Raw genomic sequence first — 19,997 nt, 5'->3', positions numbered from 1 at the left:
AGCGCTGACTATATGCGCTATGAATGCGCACTGCTGATTGGCTGATAATGCTTCGTGTGTACCAATCAGATGGTTGTGTGGGTGGGACAATGCTGCGTGTGTACCAATCAGATGGTTGTGTGGGTGGGACAATGCTGCGTGCTGAGACAGAGGCAGAGAAGCAAAGCAACTTGTTAAGACTTTAGCAGCTAAAGTTAGCTTTAGCTTAGAAACTCGTTCGGTACACCCCCGTACCGAACCGAAATCCCCGTACCGAAACGGTTCAATACAAAACACATACCGTTACACCCCTAGCAGATACAAATGACACATTCATGTTTTTGTGTAATGATGACAACGTATGCTAACGCGGACGATTGACTAGTTGATGGTTGATGGTTTTCTTTTCAAGTGTTCGTTCATAGCCGTTGTGCTGCTATGATAGGCCATTTCCGCTCGACACAGTGTGCATACAACAACATTATTAGGCTGTGTATTGAAATACTCCCACACTTTTGACGACTTTTGGCGTGCGTTTTTCCCCTCGCTCGCACAGTCTGCTTTGCGCTCCGCCATGACGGTAGTGTGACGTAATTATGCGACGCGTCGACGCACAAAAACTACGTATTTACATAACCGATGACGTCGACTACGTCGACGCGTCGTTTCAGCCTTAATTATGTGATTGGGCCGGCACACAAAGGAAGTGCCTTTAAGGTTTATTGGCGCTCTGTACCTCTCCCTACGTCCGTGTACACAGCGGCGTTTTAAAAAGTCATACATTTTATTATTTAAAACCGATACCGATAATTATGAAACCGATACCAATAATTTCCGATATTACATTTTAAAGCATTTATCGGCCGATAATATTGCCAGTTCGATATAATCGGACATCCCTAGTTTTAATCAATAAATAACCATTATGAACCACACTTTTTTAGTTAACATTTTGCAGCTGCTCCAAATCTGTCCTTGAATGCGAGCTGAAAGGAAAGTGTTTTCAAGCGTCCTCTGTGTTGTTGTGTAGTAGTTGAATACAAAGCGCGCCCCGAGGGGATTTGTGACCCGCCAACCTCCAAGGCTGATCTGCTCGCTGGGACCACGCGGACCTTGAGATGGCGACAGCAGTCAAGGATCTTCTGCCTTTCCCTGCTGGGCATTGGAAAAAAATTAATTTAAAAAAAAACACTTGCTAGCTACACTTGAAAGAAAAGAGGCCCTCCAAAACTCTCTTTTGAAGTTGCCAAATATATGTTCGTCAGCTACAGGCGAGACAGCTGTAAGTTTGAGCGTTTGTTTCTTCTTTAGCAAATAAACTAACTTACCATGATGTTGCTGTTACAATGTGGGTGTAATGTTAGCACTTTACACATAGAGTAGGAAGGGGATTGATTCGTCGGGTTTACCTGACAAATGAAACATGACGAATTGGGCGAGTGCACTATCCAATTTAGGGTTGAATACCCTAAAGTGTGTTTTGTGGCAATTTTAATTTCGACGACAGCGTCAGTTGCTCTGTAGAGTGGCACTTTCGATCATTTTCAGCACACTGCATTGCCAAATGATGAACCCCCAACTTATAAATGTTAAATGAGTTATACTTGTATAGCGCTTTTCTACCTTTCTAGGTACTCAAAGCGCTTTGACAGTATTTCCACATTCACCCATTCACACACACACTCACACACTGATGGTGGGAGCTGCCATGCAAGGTGCTAACCAGCAGCCATCAGGAGCAAGGGTGAAGTGTCTTGCCCAAGGACACAACGGACGTGACTAGGATGGTAGAAGGTGGTGATTGAACCCCAGTAACCAGCAACACTCCGATTGCTGGCACAGCCACTCTACCAACTTCGCCACGCCGTCCCTCCTCTCACTTCCTCTCACACGAGATCCACCCAGCAATGGGACCATCCATATGAATCCCTTCCCTGCTGTAGCTATCCTAGTGTTGCTAACCTTTAACTTCATGATGGGGATATAAAAGGATCATCGACTTTAGAAGCGTATATTTTTGATTGGATTCCAACTCGTACGACCGCAGCTGTATTTCCCGTTTCTCTGTTTTTATTCATAAGGTAGAGACATGTTTATTTGTTGTATTTATTGTGTGAATGTTGAGAAGTGTTACATTTTTTAAACGTCCACATTTCACACATTTCTTAACGTTTCCAAAGTCAAAATGATCTGCGAACACGCTAATGCTGGCATGCTAATATTAGGCGTATACCTGCAAAATGAGTTTAAAAACCTGGCATGCTAATATTAGCATTTTTCACAAACTCTGTAGATAGATCTAAAAGTCAAATATTTCATTATTTCACGTACGGTATGCTAACTATTAGCAATTAACTTTTTTTTTTAGCTTATTAAGCAGGTACAGGCCAAGGAGTCATACATTTGGTTCAGAGCTGTCAAGAATAACAAGTTAACTAAAAAAAATCATGCATTAATCATGTATGTATGCAGATTAATCCCGCCATTTATTTTGAGCCCACATGCTCCTTTACATGACCATGGATGGTTTACTTAAAAGGCAGCGCATGAAGTTATATGGTCAGTGTTTAGGACATTTCATACGTCAGGGCAAAGATGAGTGAGGAGACTCGAACTGGTGTGCTCTCTGGCAATATTTCACTCCAAAATACACCCCAACGGTACTTTAGAACTCAAACTGATTGCAAGTTTTGACCAATAAGTGACATGCATTTAATACATAAAACATTTTAAAGAAATTATTGTGGATGACATTCTGACAATACAATTGTGTTTGTGTCCAAATATTGGGTTCTTATTTGAGTTCATTTAAACAATGCAAGTAATTATTAATGATTAATCCAAATCCAAACAAGTGACTTTTTAAAATTATTGTTGGACCGCACTGATTTTGTAACTTGAATCTACCTTTCATGCTATTGTTAACATGCTAGCTTTTGAACTAAGTTTGCAGTTATACACCTCAGGGTCAAATATTTTGTAATTTCATGTATGCTAACTATTAGAGTCATATTTTCTGAATTGATGCTACCTGTCGTGCTGTTAGCATTTTCAGCATTTGCATGCAATTTCTACCAAAAAAATATTTTTTTCTTTGTTTTTACATCTGTGTCTAAATTTCACTTCTAACATACTATTGTGGGACATGTCAGACGTATTAAAAGTGGTAAAAATACTATAATATCTTTGTGAACAATCTTCTGAGGAACAAGGTTGTATACAAATTGCACACCGACGATAATTCCTTCCTTGCGGTCTCTATGGCAACACTGTACCCAATCACCTATTGGCACGCTGATCATGTGACCACCCGTCCAAGCCACCCTGATTGAACTGTCAAAGTGTACACATGCACACTCTGTCACATGCAGATATACCATCACGCACGCACGCACACTCACACACACTGTAGTCCACACACATGTCATGTCTGCATGTGGCTATGAGTGTATGGATTGCAGTGAGCCGAACACAAGAGAAGGTCAGGGGAAGATGCATTGAGAATTAGAGAGACAATCAGTCAGGGGCCAGTCTAGCGGAAGCAGAGGTGACGGAGGACCAAAACGACACACCGGGGAGGTATAGATCCTCTCCAAAGGGTTTCCAGCTTGTCCCCTGTCCACCACACCGACACAATTGTCATTTATACAGGCCGGAAAAACACACATTCTATTAGAACACACATACTGTCGTAGTAAACACAATTTAAATATTTTTTTAAAGTAATATTTGTGGTTATAATTCATATTTTTAGTAAAATTATTTGTATAGAGTGTTTTTTTGTAAGTTAGTTATTTTCATTCCATTGTAACTTAACACTACTTACAGGGTTTCCCTGAAATTGCCAAGATACCTGTGGCAGTGAGGGCGTGGTTAGGGGCGTGTTGTGGGCGTGGTTAAAGATTTTCTTTAAAAAAGCCAAAAAAAAAATGAATACATACATTTAAAACGAATCTGTGTTATTAATAATTAGGATCAAGATAAGTGTTTTTATATTACTTCATTTTGCTGTATTTTCAAATGTTGCTGCTTATTTTACAATGTACTTAGTTAAGAATTTTTCAAGTGTTGAGAGGAGGCTACAATGCATGATATTACTTCATTTTTGCATGATATTACTTTATTTTACGTTTAAAAAAAACATACGTTTAAAAAAACATATTTTTAAGGTGTGGCGGGTATCATTTTTTCCTTGGCAGATTACGATCAGTTACATTAAGTGGAAGCCCTGAATTAAATACATCGACTTGTAGTAGTTTGCTCATTTCCTGTCTTTTTAGTCAACATTTAAGCTGAGGATGCTAATAACAATTTGATCTATAATTTATTATCTTAGTTTGGTTAAATATTATCCTATTTATATAATTTTCGGCACAATGCTCAACTTTCCTTATCTACTTTAATACTAATAATTGACTCATATGAACCTACTTCATGTCTTCTTAGAAACCCTTTTTTTTTATCTCAGGATGCTAATAATATTTATGTATAATTAAAAAAGGCCAAGCGGTGTGCGGCTTTGGCGGTTGCAGAGGCAAAAACACGGACATGAGAGGAGTTCAGAGAAGCCATGGAGAACGACTTCCAGACGACTTCAAAGAGATTCTGGACCACAATCCACCGCCTTAGGATTAGGAAGCAGTGCACTGTCAACACCGTTTATAGTGGGGACTGTGTGCTACTGACGTCGACTGGGCATATTGTGGATTGGTGGATGGAATACCTCGAAGACCTGCTTAATCCCACCTACACATCTTCTAATGAGGAAGCAGTGCCTGGGGACTCTGTGGTGGTCTCTCCTATTTCTGGGGCTGAGGTTGCCGAGGTAGTTAAGAAGCTCCTCGGTAGCATGACCCCGGCGGTGGATGAGATCCGCCAGGAGTTGCAACGGCTCTGGATGCTGGGAGGTTGTCGTGGTTGACAAGACTCTGCAGAATTTCGTGGACATCGGGGACGGTGCCTCTGGATTGGCAGACTGGGGTAGTGGTTCCTCTATTTAAAAAGGGGAACCGGAGGGTGTGTTCCAACTATTGTGGGACCACACTCCTCAGCCTTCCCAGTAAGGGCTATTCAGGTGTACTGGAGAGAAGGCTAAGCCGGATATTTAAAACTCAGAATCAGGAGGAGCAGTGTGGTTTTTGTCCTGGTCGTGGAACTGTGGACCAACTCTATACTCTTGATAAAAAAATCCTTGAGGGTGCATGGGAGTTTGCCAAGCATGTGTTTTGTGGACTTGGAGAAGGCAGTCGACCGTGTCCCTCGGGAAGTCCTTTGGAGAGTGCTCCGAGTATGGGGTATCGGACCACCTGATTGTGGCAGTCTGCTCCCTGTATGATCAGTGTCAGAGCTTGGTCTGCATTGCCAGCAGTAAGTCGGACCCGTTTCCAGTGAGGGTATTGACTCTGCCAGGGCTGCCTTTTGTCACTGATTCTGTTTAGAACTTTTATAGACAGACATTCTAGGCGCAGTCAGGGCGTTGAGGGGATCTAGTTTGGTGTCTGCAGGATTAGATCTCTGCTTTTTGCGGATGATGTGGTTCTGTGGTCTTGTTCATGAGTGAGGGAAGAGTAGATTGTGAGATAGACAGGCGAATCGGTGCGGCTTCTGCAATGATACGGACCCTGCATCAGCCCGTTGTGGTGAGAAGGAGCTGAGCCGGAAGGCAAAGCTCTCCATTGGGAGAGCTTTGGTCATGAGCTTTAGGTTATGACCAAAAGGACAAGATCACGGGTACAAGTGGATGAAATTTGTTTCCTCCCTCGGGTGTCAGGGCTCTCCCTTAGAGATAGGGTGAGAAGCTCTGTCATTCGGGATAAGCTCACAGTAAAACCGCTGCTCCTCCACATCCAGAGGAGCCAGATGAGGTAGTTCGGGCATCTGGTCAGGATGCCCCCCAAATGCCTCCTGGGAGGTGTTTAGGGGGCGTCCGACCGGTAGGGGACCACGGAGAAAACCTAGGACATGGCGGAGGGACTATGTTAATTTCCTTACTGTGTGAATTTTATCTAGGTGAGCAGATAAATTTGAAACATTATTAACAAGCACATCATCAACTGTTTTGTTTTTTGTTTTTTGCTTTTTGCACTGCCCTTTGTTGCAAGGCAGATTTGGCCCTAAAACTTCAAAAGTAATTGCAGACGTCAATATTTGTGTTTCCATGATATTCAGCTTCCCAACAAAGTAGGGCAAAGACAGGGAGAGTCCACATAAACCAGGGGTGTCCAAAGTGCGGCCCGGGGGCCATTTACAGCCCGCAGCTAATTGTTTACCGGCCCGCCACACATTCTGCAAAAATTGCAAAATTGATAATATTGCAAACATTTTAAAAAACATTTTAAAAAAGTGGGATTAGGTGAAATCTAACAAGAAAAAGTTACAATGTTGACACAAAGCTGCCATGCAGGCTGTTTTTTTTCTTTTGTCTTTGTTTATTTTTCTTTTTTTTGCCATTGCTAAAAAAAAAAAAAAGACTAAAAATCTATGTTATAATGAATTATTAGTTAAAAAATATCACTTTAAAATGTTTTATGTGGAAAAAATATTGCATATATTGTGTGGTTGCCATATAAAAACATCAACATTTTGTTTTATTCAACAAAAGAGCACAAAACAAACAAAATAATAGTTCAAACGTAAAATCGACAGATATATCTGAAGTTGATCCCGTAATTTAAGTGTTAAAAGTAAAAAAAAAACTAATAAAAATGTATCACTTTATGAGTGGGGGACCTTTTGGATCCCAAATATATTTAGTAGGATTTTATTTAACTTTTCACTGTGATTACTCAAAAATATTAAAGAATTAAAATCAATGGTGTCCTGCATTATTGATCTTTTAAGGCTCTAATTACTAAATACTGCATATTTCAGTTTTACTATAAAAACAAAGTTGTCTTTGACAGAAAACCTTTTTTTTTTTTACTTTATATCAACCTCAAGTTGATATAGAGACTTACTGTAAGCGTTAAATAATAATAAAAAAATAATAATTTGACTTATTTTTAACAGTTTAATGACTGAGACCCTTTATAGTCCCCGGGAGCCCTAAAGGTTAAAAAAAAAAATCCATATATTTTGTTAAGGTTTGAAAATGAAAAATATCAAAATGGCCCCGCATGCTTAAATTTTTCCGTGTACGGCCCTCATTGGAAAAAGTTTGGACACCCCTGACATAAACCGTCAAATTTGTCCAAAAACACCCTATTATGGAACACCTTAAGAACCCATGTAATTGTATAATATATTTTTTCTAATGCCATCGCCATCGCCATCGCCATCGCCATCGCCATCGCCATCGCAATCTACTGGAGGTCCAGGGGCACTACCCCACTTGCCCCACGTGCAAAATTGTCAATGATTATGTTGCCTAGTTTAATTTCTGCATTAGTGACTTTCAGTAAAGGGTTTTAATGAATACATTTTGTACATTATGTGTGTATATAGTCTCACATGTGCATTCATGCAGATGTATGGTTTTCTGTGTTAGCCTGTTTTCTGCTATGGGTGTGCGCTCCTGCAGGTCCCAATCGTTGAACAAACTAATTAAGGAACAAACGCCGCTTCAAACCAAGCAGAAAATTACCTCCCGACTCAAAGCAGGACGACCCAAGGACGCACAAGCTGGCTTCTAGGATGCGTAATGACGGTTTATTTGGTGTGTTAACAACAAGCATGTGTCATTTTCACGGTGGATGTATTATTTATGTTGCCAGTTTTTGTGCCATAATGCAAAGAAGAAACAGAATGTTTTTGATATGGCTCTCTACATCACAAGAACCACCAGTATTGTAAAACAAATATAAACATAAAATAGACATAATTATAACAATACAAATATAAATTGTGTTTTAATAAAAACAATAACAATGGTAAATCTTACTTTGATTTTGATTTAAAACGTTCACCCATTGTGCTATCCAACTACCCACAATGTGTTTTCACCACGAATAACCATTTTTTGGAATGTGGGTGATGTTTGGGGGGCCTGATACATGGCTAAAGTAAGCCAAAATTGGCCCATGAGCTGCCTATTGAGGACCCCTGGTCTGAATTCTAGAGAGTATTCCGCCTTTTTTAAAGGACCAACTGCAAAAACACACAAATAACCTTTTTATGAGAGGACCTGTTGGCTTTTCTAAAATACCTACTGATTTGACAGATGCTGGTCAAAGATCCTCTACATCAGGGATGTCAAACTCGGTTTCAGTTGCCAGAGTTTTACCATAAAAAGTAGTTTTATACAATACACAGTGTTACTGTAAATGGACAAACGATACCACAGTAAAATTCTGCCGACTAATCTATCACATTTTTACCAAAAAACATCTATTGTCATTTTTACTATGTACAATTTCATGAATGACTTGCTTTAACACCATGAGTCAAGCAGATATTGGAATATTTATTTTTATTTTTAACAAAACAATGTTTGTAATGTATGACGATATCATAGTCAATGCATTATTAAAGTTTAAAGTATGTGCAATTTCATGCTGTACATGTTTGGTTTTTTTTGGTAACGTGGAACCCAGCAGGCACAAGACATTGATACAACGTTTATTATGTGCTTTAAAACTGACTTTGATATAACGTTGCAAAGTTTGTATATTGAGACAACATTGGTGTCTAATGTTGGATCCACGTTGTTGGTTGGGAAAGGACCAAATTTTAATGGTCAAATCAACATCAAACAACCTGACATTGAATAAACGTCAAAAAGCATGTTGTTTCAACGTTGTATTTGTGTTGGAAAATGAACAAATTTCAATGGTCAAATTAACGTCAGAACCCAACATTGATTAAACGTCGTCAAAAAGCATGTTGTTCCAACGTTATGTTTGAGTTGCTCAACGTCAGGACCATTAGTAACTCAACAAGTTATCAACGTTGTTTTAATGTCTTGTGCTTGCTGGGAAAGAACAAGTACATTTAATAGGAAAATAAAAAGTACTCAATCGACACATATTATTTCCCGGCTTTCGCTGGCCATGTAAAATACTATCGCAAGTTTTGTGTTTGACACCTATTCATTTTTTAGTAACGCGGGCAACTACACCACCAGTGTCCTTTGATGCCGCAAAAATGTGTCAACCAGCGACTGATTTTGCCTGTGGGCCCCGAGCTGAATAGCCCCGCCCTCGCCACTTCCTTCCTAATTGTCACTGAGCTAGCTGGTCTGTAAGTGGCTGACTTTCTACGGATGTGCTGTGAATTGCTGCTGAGTGTCCCCCATCAGTCAATAGTGCAACTCCAGCTAATCCGGTGGTGTTTCACAGCCAATAGCCTCCAATTAAGCACAGCTGCGGGGGATGGGGCTGGCGGTGTCAATAACTCCTGCCTGACCCCTCCGTACATCCTTCCTTCCGCCCTTTCCAGCGTGGCGGCCGTCGCCTCGGATTGCAACATGAGAATCATTCTTGTTATTACACTCCTTTTTTGCTCATGTTCACAGTCAAGACCTGCGGCAGCAACCTTCAGGGGCCGTCAGGAACCTTCACCTCGCCCAACTTCCCCATTCAGTATGAGAGCAACGCGCAGTGCGTTTGGATCATCACCGCTTCAAACCCTAACAAGGTTGGTGGCTTTCAATGTCTTTGCAAGAAACAAACCTACTCAAATACTGGTAAAACATGTATTTGTTTGTGCTTCTCAAATAGTATACTTCCACTATTAGCGTCTTTTTCATTTTTAATTGCTGGAATTAATCAACCAGCTGACCAGGAAATAGAAAGTACAGTGGAACCTCTATTGACAAACTTAATTGGTTCTTGAACGTGGTTCATCGATCGAAAAGTCTTCACAGTGAAGCATAAGAAACAATGTCAACATGAATAATTGGTTCTAGCCTCAATGAAAGTCAGTATTTAATTAAAAAATGCACACTTTGAAGACACTATAATATATCATACTGTATACATATCAAACAAACACACCAAGGGGGTAATGGATCACCAATATTTTTATTATCAAAACAACACAACAACGGGAACTGTCAATGCACGCACACACACAAAAACATTGATTGATTGATTGATTGAGACTTTTATTAGTAGGTTGCACAGTGAAGTACATATTCCGTACAATTGACCACTAAATGGTAACACCCGAATAAGTTTTTCAACTTGTTTAAGTCGGGGTCCACTTAAATTGATTCATGATACATATATATATACTATCAGATATATACTATCATCATAATACAGTCATTACACAAGATAATCACATTGAATTAGTTACATTATTTACAATCCGGGGTGTGGAGGGGGTGGGGGGGTTTAGGTTTGGTTGTTATCATCAGTCATCAACAATTGAGAACAGAGAAATGGATATTGGAACAGTGTAGGTCTGACTTGGTAGGATATATACAGCAAGTAGTGGACATAGAGAGAGAGAGAGAGAGAGAGAGAGAGAGAGAGAGAGAGAGAGAGAGAGAGAGAGAGAGAGAGAGAGAGAGAGAGAGAGAGAGAGAGAGAGAGAGAGAGATCAGAAGGCATAAGAAAAAGTATCTGCATTTGATTGTTTACATTTGATTATTAACAATCTGGGGAGGGTGTTAGTTTAGGGTTGTAGTTGCCTGGAGGTGTACTTTTATTGCGGTTTTGAAGGAGGATAGAGATGCCCTTTCTTTTATACCTGTTGGGAGCGCATTCCACATTGATGTGGCATAGAAAGAGAATGAGTTAAGACCTTTGTTAGATCGGAATCTGGGTTTAACGCGGTTAGTGGAGCTCCCCCTGGTGTTGTGGTTATGGCGGTCATTTACGTTAAGGAAGTAGTTTGACATGTCCTTCGGTATCAGGGAAGTGTAGCGGATTTTATAGACTAGGCTCAGTGCAAGTTGTTTTACTCTGTCCTCCACCTTGAGCCAGCCCACTTTGGAGAAGTGGGTAGGAGTGAGGTGAGATCTGGGGTGGAGGTCTAGAAGTAATCTGACTAGCTTGTTCTGGGATGTTTGGAGTTTAGATTTGAGGGTTTTAGAGGTGCTAGGGTACCAGGAGGTGTATGCGTAATCGAAAAAGGATTGAACGAGAGTTCCCGCCAGAATCCTCATGGTGCTTTTGTTGACCAGAGAGGAGATTCTATAGAGAAATCTCGTTCGTTGGTTGACCTTTTTGATTACTTTGGTTGCCATTTTATCACAGGAAAGATTAGCCTGTAGAATGGAACCTAGGTAGGTGACCTCATCTTTCCTGGTGATAACAATGTCACCCACATTTATAGTGAAGTCATTGACTTTCTTAAGGTTGATGTGGGACCCAAATAGGATGGATTCCGTTTTATCCAAGTGTATGGATAGCTTGTTGTCAGCGAGCCAGGTGCAAGTTCTATAGAGTTCAGCACTGAGGATTTTCTCCACCTGTGACTTGTCCCTGTCTGATACCAGCAAGGCCGAGTCATCCGCAAACAAGAACAATTCACAGTCGCATGCTGATGACAAGTTGTTTATGTATATTAGGAACAGTAAAGGCCCTAATATACTGCCTTGGGGGACTCCACAGCTCACTGGGGGGGGGGGGGGGGGGGGGGCACGGTGCTGTTCACCTCTACCACCTGTTCCCTCCCCTCCAAGTAAGATTGCATCCAGCTCGATGAGGTTTTGTTAAATCCGATTGCTCTGAGCTTATCCAACAGTATAGCGTGGTTAACAGTGTCAAAGGCCTTCTGAAGGTCCAGCATGACCATGCCGCAGTATTTGCCCGCGTCCACCTCATGTTTGATTTGGTCGGTCAGATAGAGAAGGCATGTGTCAGTGGAGTGGTTAGTTCTGAAGCCGGAATGGAATTGGTACATGAGTTTATTAGTGGCAAGGTAACTATCGACCTGTTCATAAACTATTTTTTCTATTACTTTCGAAATGGAACTGAGAATAGAAACAGGTCGGTAGTTGCCAGGTTCCAATTTGCTTCCTTTTTTAAAGAGGGGAGTTACTCTTGCTATCTTAAAATATTTTGGTACTTGGCCTTGTGTAATTGATAGGTTTATTATGTGCGTGATGATCGGGGCAATGATGGAGGCAGAGTCCCTGAGGAATCTGGAGGGATTATTATCAAGGCCGGTGACTTTGTTTGGGTGGAGCGCGCTCAATTTTTTAAGCACCTCATCAGCTGTGACCATTTCTAATTTGAAATCATTGTTGGATACTCCTAGCTTTCTGTAGAAGGCTTTAATGTGTTTTACACCAAAGCGACCAGAGTGGTGGGACAGCTTGTTGACTAGAGTTGCGGCTATGCTGGTGAAAAAGGCGTTAAGTCTGCTTGCTACCTCCATTTTGTCTGTAATGAGGGAGTTAGGACGTAACTAGCAGGGGTGTCACTAGCTTTTAAGGACAGGGGGGGCTTAGCCCCCAGGAGATGCACAGGATGCGAGCGAACGCAGCGCACGAGCACAAAACTTCACAAACGGCTAACAAAGACTTAGAAATTAATCATTGTTATTATTATTATTTCAGTGGGTTTATTTTCAATCTGTGTTCAGTACAACAACAAACATGGGTTTGCACAATGACATTTTGTTTACAGCATCAACAAGAAACTATTACTTGCATGATCCTTCAAGATACACTGAAACACAATGAAAGTCATGGCATTAGCCTCTATGTTATTAAGTCACAACATAGAGGCTAATGCCACCACTTTCGCTCACAATACAATAATTGTTTGTTCCCAAATATTCTGAAGTTGCACAGATTACATTTTGGGCACATATGTGACTAAAATGGTTGTAAATTCAAGCCCTGGAAATATTATTTAGTTCAATCAATCAATCAATCAATGTTTATTTATATAGCCCTAAATCACAAGTGTCTCAAAGGGCTGTACAAGCCACAACGACATCCTCGGTACAGAGCCCACATACGGGCAAGGAAAACTCACCCCAGTGGGACGTCAATGTGAATGACTATGAGAAACCTTGGAGAGGACCGCATATGTGGGTAACCCCCCCCCCCCCCCCCTCTCTAGGGGAGACCGAAAGCAATTGATGTCGAGTGGGTCTGACATAATATTGTGAAAGTCCAACACATCAGCGGAAGTCCAGTCCATAGTGGGGCCAGCAGGAACCATCCCGAGTGGAGACGGGTCAGCAGCGTAGAGATGTCCCCATCTGATGGACAGGCTAGCGGTCCTCCCCGGGTTGGGAGCAGAGTAGAAAAGAAAAGAAAAGAAACGGCAGATCAACTGGTCTAAAAAGGGAGTCTATTTAAAGGCTAGAGTATACAAATGAGTTTTAAGATGAGACTTAAATGCTTCTACTGAGGTAGCATCTCTAACTTTTACCGGGAGGGCATTCCATAGTATTGGAGCCCGAATAGAAAACGCTCTATAGCCCGCAGACTTTTTTTGGGCTCTGGGAATCACTAATAAGCCGGAGTTCTTTGAACGCAGATTTCTTGTCGGGACATATGGTACAATACAATCGGCAAGATAGGCAGGAGCTTGACCGTGTAGTATTTTATACGTAAGTAGTAAAACCTTAAAGTCGCATCTTAGGTGCACAGGAAGCCAGTGCAAGTGAGCCAGTATAGGCGTAATATGATCAAACTTTCTTGTTTTTGTCAAAAGTCTAGCAGCCGCATTTTGTACCATCTGTAATCTTTTAATGCTAGACATAGGGAGGCCCGAAAATAAAACGTTACAGTAATCGAGACGAGATGTAACGAACGCATGGATAATGATCTCAGCATCGCTTGTGGACAAAATGGGACGCATTTTAGCGATATTACAGAGATGAAAGAAGGCCGTTTTAGTAACACTCTTAATGTGCGACTCAAACGAGAGAGTTGGGTCGAAGATAATACCCAGATTCTTTACCGAGTCGCCTTGTTTAATTGTTTGGTTGTCAAATGTTAAGGTGGTATTATTAAATAGATGTCGGTGTTGAGCAGGACCGATAATCAGCATTTCCGTTTTCTTAGCGTTGAGTTGCAAAAAGTTAGCGGACATCCATTGTTTAATTTCATTAAGACACGCCTCCAGCTGACTACAATCCGGCGTGTTGGTCAGCTTTAGGGGCATGTAGAGTTGAGTGTCATCAGCATTACAGTGAAAGCTAACACCGTATTTGTGTATGATGTCACCTAGCGGCAGCATGTAAATACTAAAGAGTGCAGGGCCAAGAACCGAACCCTGGGGAATTCCGCACGTTACCTTAACATAGTCCGACGTCACATTGTTATGGGAGACACACTGCATCCTGTCAGTAAGATAAGAGTTAAACCAAGACAAGGCTAAGTCTGTCATCCCAATACGCGTTTTGATACGCTCTAATAAAATATTATGATCAACAGTATCGAAAGCGGCGCTAAGATCAAGAACCAGCAACATAGATGAAGCATCAGAATCCATCGTTAGCAATAGATCATTAGTCATTTTTGCGAGGGCTGTCTCCGTAGAGTGATTTGCCCTGAAACCGGACTGAAAAGGTTCACAGAGATTGTTAGACGCTAAGTGTTCATTTAGCTGCTGTGCTACAATTTTTTCGAGGATTTTCGAGATAAACGGAAGGTGGGACACCGGCCGGTAGTTTACCAGGAGATCAGGATCGAGGTTAGGTCTTTTGAGTAGAGGATGAAAAACCGCTTTTTTGAATGCTAGGGGAACAGTGCCAGAGGAAAGTGATAAGTTTATAATATTTAACACTGATGGACCTAGTAATACAAACAGCTCATTGATAAGTTTCCCAGGAATTGGGTCAAGTAAACATGTTGTTTGTTTTGTCCCATTTACACATTTTGACAATTCCTCCAATGTTATTTCATCAAAGAGAGAGAAACTATTTTGGAGGGCGGTATCCGTCGTATATACAGTCGTATCTGTGTTAATAGAACCCAGTTGTAGCTGAGATGCATTGTCTTTAATCTCTTTTCTAATGACTTCAATTTTCTTATTAAAGAAATTCATAAAGTCATCTGCTGAGTGGGTGGAGCTACTGGGAGGAGTCCCTTGTTCGGTTAGCGATGCTACTGTACTAAACAGAAATTTAGGATCATTTTTGTTGAGGTGGATGAGATTTGAGTAATATTTAGCTTTAGCTGAGGTAAGCATGCGTTTATAAGTTATTAAACTATCACACCATGCTTGATGGAAAACCTCAAGTTTAGTCGCACGCCATTTGCGTTCCAGCTTTCTACATGATAATTTCTGGGCTTTAGTTTCTTCTGTAAACCATGGGGTACGCCTTTTAGGGGCCCTTTTTAGCTTTAGCGGTGCTACAATATCAATGGTGTCGCACAGGGCGTCATTAAAGTTGTTAGTGAGGTTATCAATAGAGCCCACATAATTTGGGAATGGTGCCATTACCGAAGACAGTAGGTCAGTAAGAGTCGTCGTTGTGGCAGCATTAATGTTGCGGCTGCTATAGTAGTTATTATTATTATTATTAGTTTGTTGACAACGAGTCAGAACTTCGAATTTTATAAGGTAATGATCGGACATTACTTTAGTGTACGGGAGTATCGTAACTTTAGAGGTGGTGACACCCCTGACAAGCACTAGATCTATCGTATTACCGTTGCGATGCGTGGGTTCATTTATTATTTGTGTAAGACCACAGCTATCAATTATAGTCTGGAGCGCCACGCATGGAGGGTCCGATGGGGTATTCATATGGATATTAAAGTCCCCCATTATGATTATATTGTCGGCGTGCGTCACTAGATCAGCAACAAACTCTGAGAATTCACTGATGAAGTCCGAATAGGGCCCAGGGGGGCGGTAGATAACAGCCAGGTGGAGAGGCAGCGGTGTGACAAACCTCAAAGTGAGCACCTCAAACGAGTTATATTTATTATTTAGGTTAGGTGTAAGATTATAGTTTTCATTGTATATTAGTGCGACACCCCCTCCCCTTTTAAGAGGTCGGGCAACATGTGTATTGGTATAGTTAGGAGATGCCTCATTTAGCGCAAAAAAATCGTCTGGTTTGAGCAAGGTCTCGGCGAGACCAACGACGTCAAGTTTGTTGTCTCTAATGACTTCATTAACTAATAACGTTTTGGAAGATAATGATCTTATGTTTAAAAAGCCCATATTATAGGTAATGGGCTGTTTTGAGGATTGTTTGTTGAAATTATCCGAAGTAGCAATATTAATAATGTTGCGTTTATTATGCGTATTGCACTTTAAATAGTTTCGACCATATCTAGGAATTGATACGACGGGGATATTCAGATTGTTTGCTTGATGTTGCGATAAACTGAACGCATCATAGTTAGCTACCTCAGTACAATGTATGTCTGCCTCTGACACGGTCACAAAAGAAAAAACATTATGTGAGTTGTGTTTTATTCTAAGAGAATTGCTATGTGTGCAGGGATTATCCAGCCTGACGCCGGCTAGTTCTAGTTTAAATGGCTTCTTACCCGGAGACTCCACGCTTCTTTGGTTAGCTTTTCTCTTTGTTGTTAGCCCAGCTCGGCATCCCCGCTTCTGCTTCCGCTCGCTCCGCTTATGTCGTCTCCATTGGCGGTCACCGCTAGCACTTGACTCTGCTGCTACAAAGGCCGCTCGATGTAGCCCACGAAGTATTCCCATGCTAGCGAGGAGGTCCACCGTACATGCATCTTTCAGTCTATAACGACCCGATCCATCCACATCCAGAATTGTCTGTCGTTCGTATGTGATCACAGAGTGTTCACGCTTTGAGCCAGCCATGAAATTGACAGAAATGACGGGTGTTTTTTGCCAAATCGCTCTACACTCCCAAGAGTGTTAGCATAGCCGCAGCATACCCATGCGCCGCCATCTTGCCATCTAGTTACTTGAATTAAAGTAATATCTGGATCGGGATAATTTGGCTTGTATATAATATATTTATATATACAAACCCTGTTTCCATATGAGTTGGGAAATTGTGTTAGATGTAAATATAAACGGAATACAATGATTTGCAAATCCTTTTCAACCCATATTCAATTGAATGCACTACAAAGACAACATATTTGATGTTAAAACTGATAAACATTTTTTTTTTTTGCAAATAATCATTAACTTTAGAATGTGATGCCAGCAACACGTGACAAAGAAGTTGGGAAAGGTGGCAATAAATACTGATAAAGTTGAGGAATGCTCATCAAACACTTATTTGGAACATCCCACAGGTGAACAGGCAAATTGGGAACAGGTGGGTGCCATGATTGGGTATAAAAGTAGATTCCATGAAATGTTCCGTCATTCACAAACAAGGATGGGGCGAGGGTCACCACTTTGTCAACAAATGCGTGAGCAAATTGTTGAACAGTTTAAGAAAAACCTTTCTCAACCAGCTATTGCAAGGAATTTAGGGATTTCACCATCTACGCTCCGTAAAATCATCAAAGGGTTCAGAGAATCTGGAGAAATCACTGCATGTAAGCAGCTAAGCCCGTGACCTTCAATCCCTCAGGCTGTACGGCATCAACAAGCGACATCAGTGTGTAAAGGATATCACCGCATGGGCTCAGGAACACTTCAGAAACCCACTGTCAGTAACTACAGTTGGTCGCTACATCTGTAAGTGCAAGTTAAAACTCTCCTATGCAAGACGAAAACCGTTTATCAACAACACCCAGAAACGCCGTCAGCTCCGCTGGGCCTGAGCTCATCTAAGATGGACTGATACAAAGTGGAAAAGTGTTCTGTGGTCTGACGAGTCCACATTTCAAATTGTTTTTGGAAACTGTGGACGTCGTGTCCTCCGGACCAAAGAGGAAAAGAACCATCCGGATTGTAATAGGCGCAAAGTGGAAAAGCCAGCATGTGTGATGGTATGGGGGTGTATTAGTGCCCAAGACATGGGTAACTTACACATCTGTGAAGGCGCCATTAATGCTGAAAGTTACATACAGGTTTTTGGAGCAACATATGTTGCCATCCAAGCAACGTTACCATGGACGCCCCTGCTTATTTCAGCAAGACAATGCCAAGCCACGTGTTACATCAACGTGGCTTCATAGTAAAAGAGTGCGGGTACTAGACTGGCCTGCCTGTAGTCCAGACCTGTCTCCCATTGAAAATGTGTGGGGCATTATGAAGCCTAAAATACCACAACGGAGACCCCCGGACTGTTGAACAACTTAAGCTGTACATCAAGCAAGAATGGGAAAGAATTCCACCTGAGAAGCTTAAAAAAGGTGTCTCCTCAGTTCCCAAACGTTTACTGAGTGTTGTTAAAAGGGAAGGCCATGTAACACAGTGGTGAACATGCCCTTTCCCAACTACTTTGGCACGTGTTGCAGCCATGAAATTCTAAGTTAATTATTATTTGCAAAAAAAAAAAAAAAGTTTTTGAGTTTGAACATCAAACATCTTGACTTTGTAGTACATTCAATTGAATATGGGTTGAAAGGGATTTGCAAATCATTGTATTTAGTTTATATTTACATCTAACACAATTTCCCAACTCATATGGTAACGAGATTTGTATATATTATGGCAAGCCGTTAAAGAAATTAAATATATATGGAAGTTTGAATAGAAATGAGAAACTTTTATATGTACTGTAAATAAGAAAGACTTAGCTGATCTGAAAAAGAGCCAAAGCTGTCAAAGAGCTGAGGGACCATCTTCAAAGTGCAATGCTGAAACAAATAATGCAAAAAATAAAATGTAACTTCCAGGGTTTGAGATTAACATAGCCCCGTCGTCCTGGGGACGGTAAAAAAAATGCACGGGATGAAATTAAATGCTCCCCGGGACGATGGCTTTTAACCATTTTTTTTCTTTTTCTTTTTATGTATTTATTCATTTTACATTTTATATTAAATGTCTTCGTTTTTCCACCCTCTGAAAATTCTATGAAATGTTTAACAAGCCATCCTATAATGATACAACAGCTATTAATGTAACAATACAATAAAACAAATATATTTAATGATGTTGTTTTCATTATTTTAACAATAGGCTAATGCATATTACTTTATATTGATTCTACAAGAAACACAAAACTTAAAAACTAAATTATTCACAATTGCAGACACAAGGTTCTTGTTCTGCAGTGCTGTGTGCTAATGTGCTTCGTACACCTGCAGGACCGCAAGGAAGGTCGCAGAGAAAATGTGGACTGGATTTTGAGTGATGTGGGCATTTTCTATATGAACAAGTGGAATGGATTGGATACCGACGCACTAAAGGGGCTCTCTACCTTACGCTATGAAGTGAGGGGAAACTGAGTGAATAATGACAGGTTAAATGATTATTTATTTAAACTCATATTCGGGCCACTTTATAATGAATATGTCGGCATGTATTTGTAAAAAAAAAAAATATATATATATATATTTTTTTTTAACACCAAATTATTTAGGGGGGCTTAAGAACATTTTAAGCCCCCCTAAAATAGGCCTAACAACGCCAATGGTAACTAGTAATCTAACGTGTTATTTTTTATATTCAGTAACTCAGTTACCGTTACTACATGATGCGTTACTGCGTTATTTTACGTTATTTTTTATATAGTATCGGCTAGAAACAGAAGATTTTAGTGTGTTTTGTTGCAGCGCTGCGTTGGAAAAGAAGAGGCGTGCTTTCTGTGGGTGGGGGCGGGGGGACTCCCATACCATAGTTGAGGGGCGCAGGGAGACGTTCCTCCAGGGCCTATGTACTTCGAGGCTAACAACCTTCACTTTACCCGGAAGTGGGTCTTTACAGCTGAGGGTGAATGACGAGGCCGGCGGTTTGTTGCAACTTTGTGACTTTATTGGATGCAGCTATCCACCAAGCTAGAGCACCTGCACGCTCACCTCTCTCGCCCACTCACTCACTGACGTCACTCACCTCACATGCTGTCATAAAGGGCCACACACACACACATACGCTACTCTCATAACAACTAACTAGACATCATGGCGAAGCCAGAAGTCGAGTTTTTTAACATGAAAATAAAGAAAATAAAATTTTAGTTAAATGTAAGTTGTGTCTTGGATCAAAGATCCTATCTACTTAAAGTTACAGTGCCATTATGTTGCAGCTATTTAAAATAGTTTTGTCAATTTTTTCTGGCCTGAAATAAATTGGCCCTTTGAAACATATCTTTGTCTTTGTGTG

General features: G+C 40.8%; 1 protein-coding gene across 2 annotated transcripts in view; it reads left to right on the top strand.

Annotated features, from left to right (window-relative positions):
* Nucleotides 1-19,997, top strand: part of csmd3b (CUB and Sushi multiple domains 3b) — an 822,373-nt gene that overhangs the window by 565,875 nt on the left and 236,501 nt on the right. The window contains exon 10 of one of the 2 annotated variants that reach the window (XM_062056514.1): nt 9,431-9,552. The exons of the other annotated variant lie outside the window; for it this stretch is intronic. Within the exon in view, the coding sequence (XP_061912498.1) occupies nt 9,431-9,552 (122 nt within the window). The remainder of the gene's footprint in view (nt 1-9,430; nt 9,553-19,997) is intronic. 2 annotated transcript variants of the gene reach the window in all.

Source organism: Entelurus aequoreus, linkage group LG08 (genome assembly GCF_033978785.1).
Source record: "Entelurus aequoreus isolate RoL-2023_Sb linkage group LG08, RoL_Eaeq_v1.1, whole genome shotgun sequence".
Classification (NCBI taxonomy): domain Eukaryota; kingdom Metazoa; phylum Chordata; class Actinopteri; order Syngnathiformes; family Syngnathidae; genus Entelurus; species Entelurus aequoreus.
The sequence above is the reverse complement of the archived record's forward strand: the minus strand, read 5'-3'. Positions and strand labels throughout refer to the sequence as shown.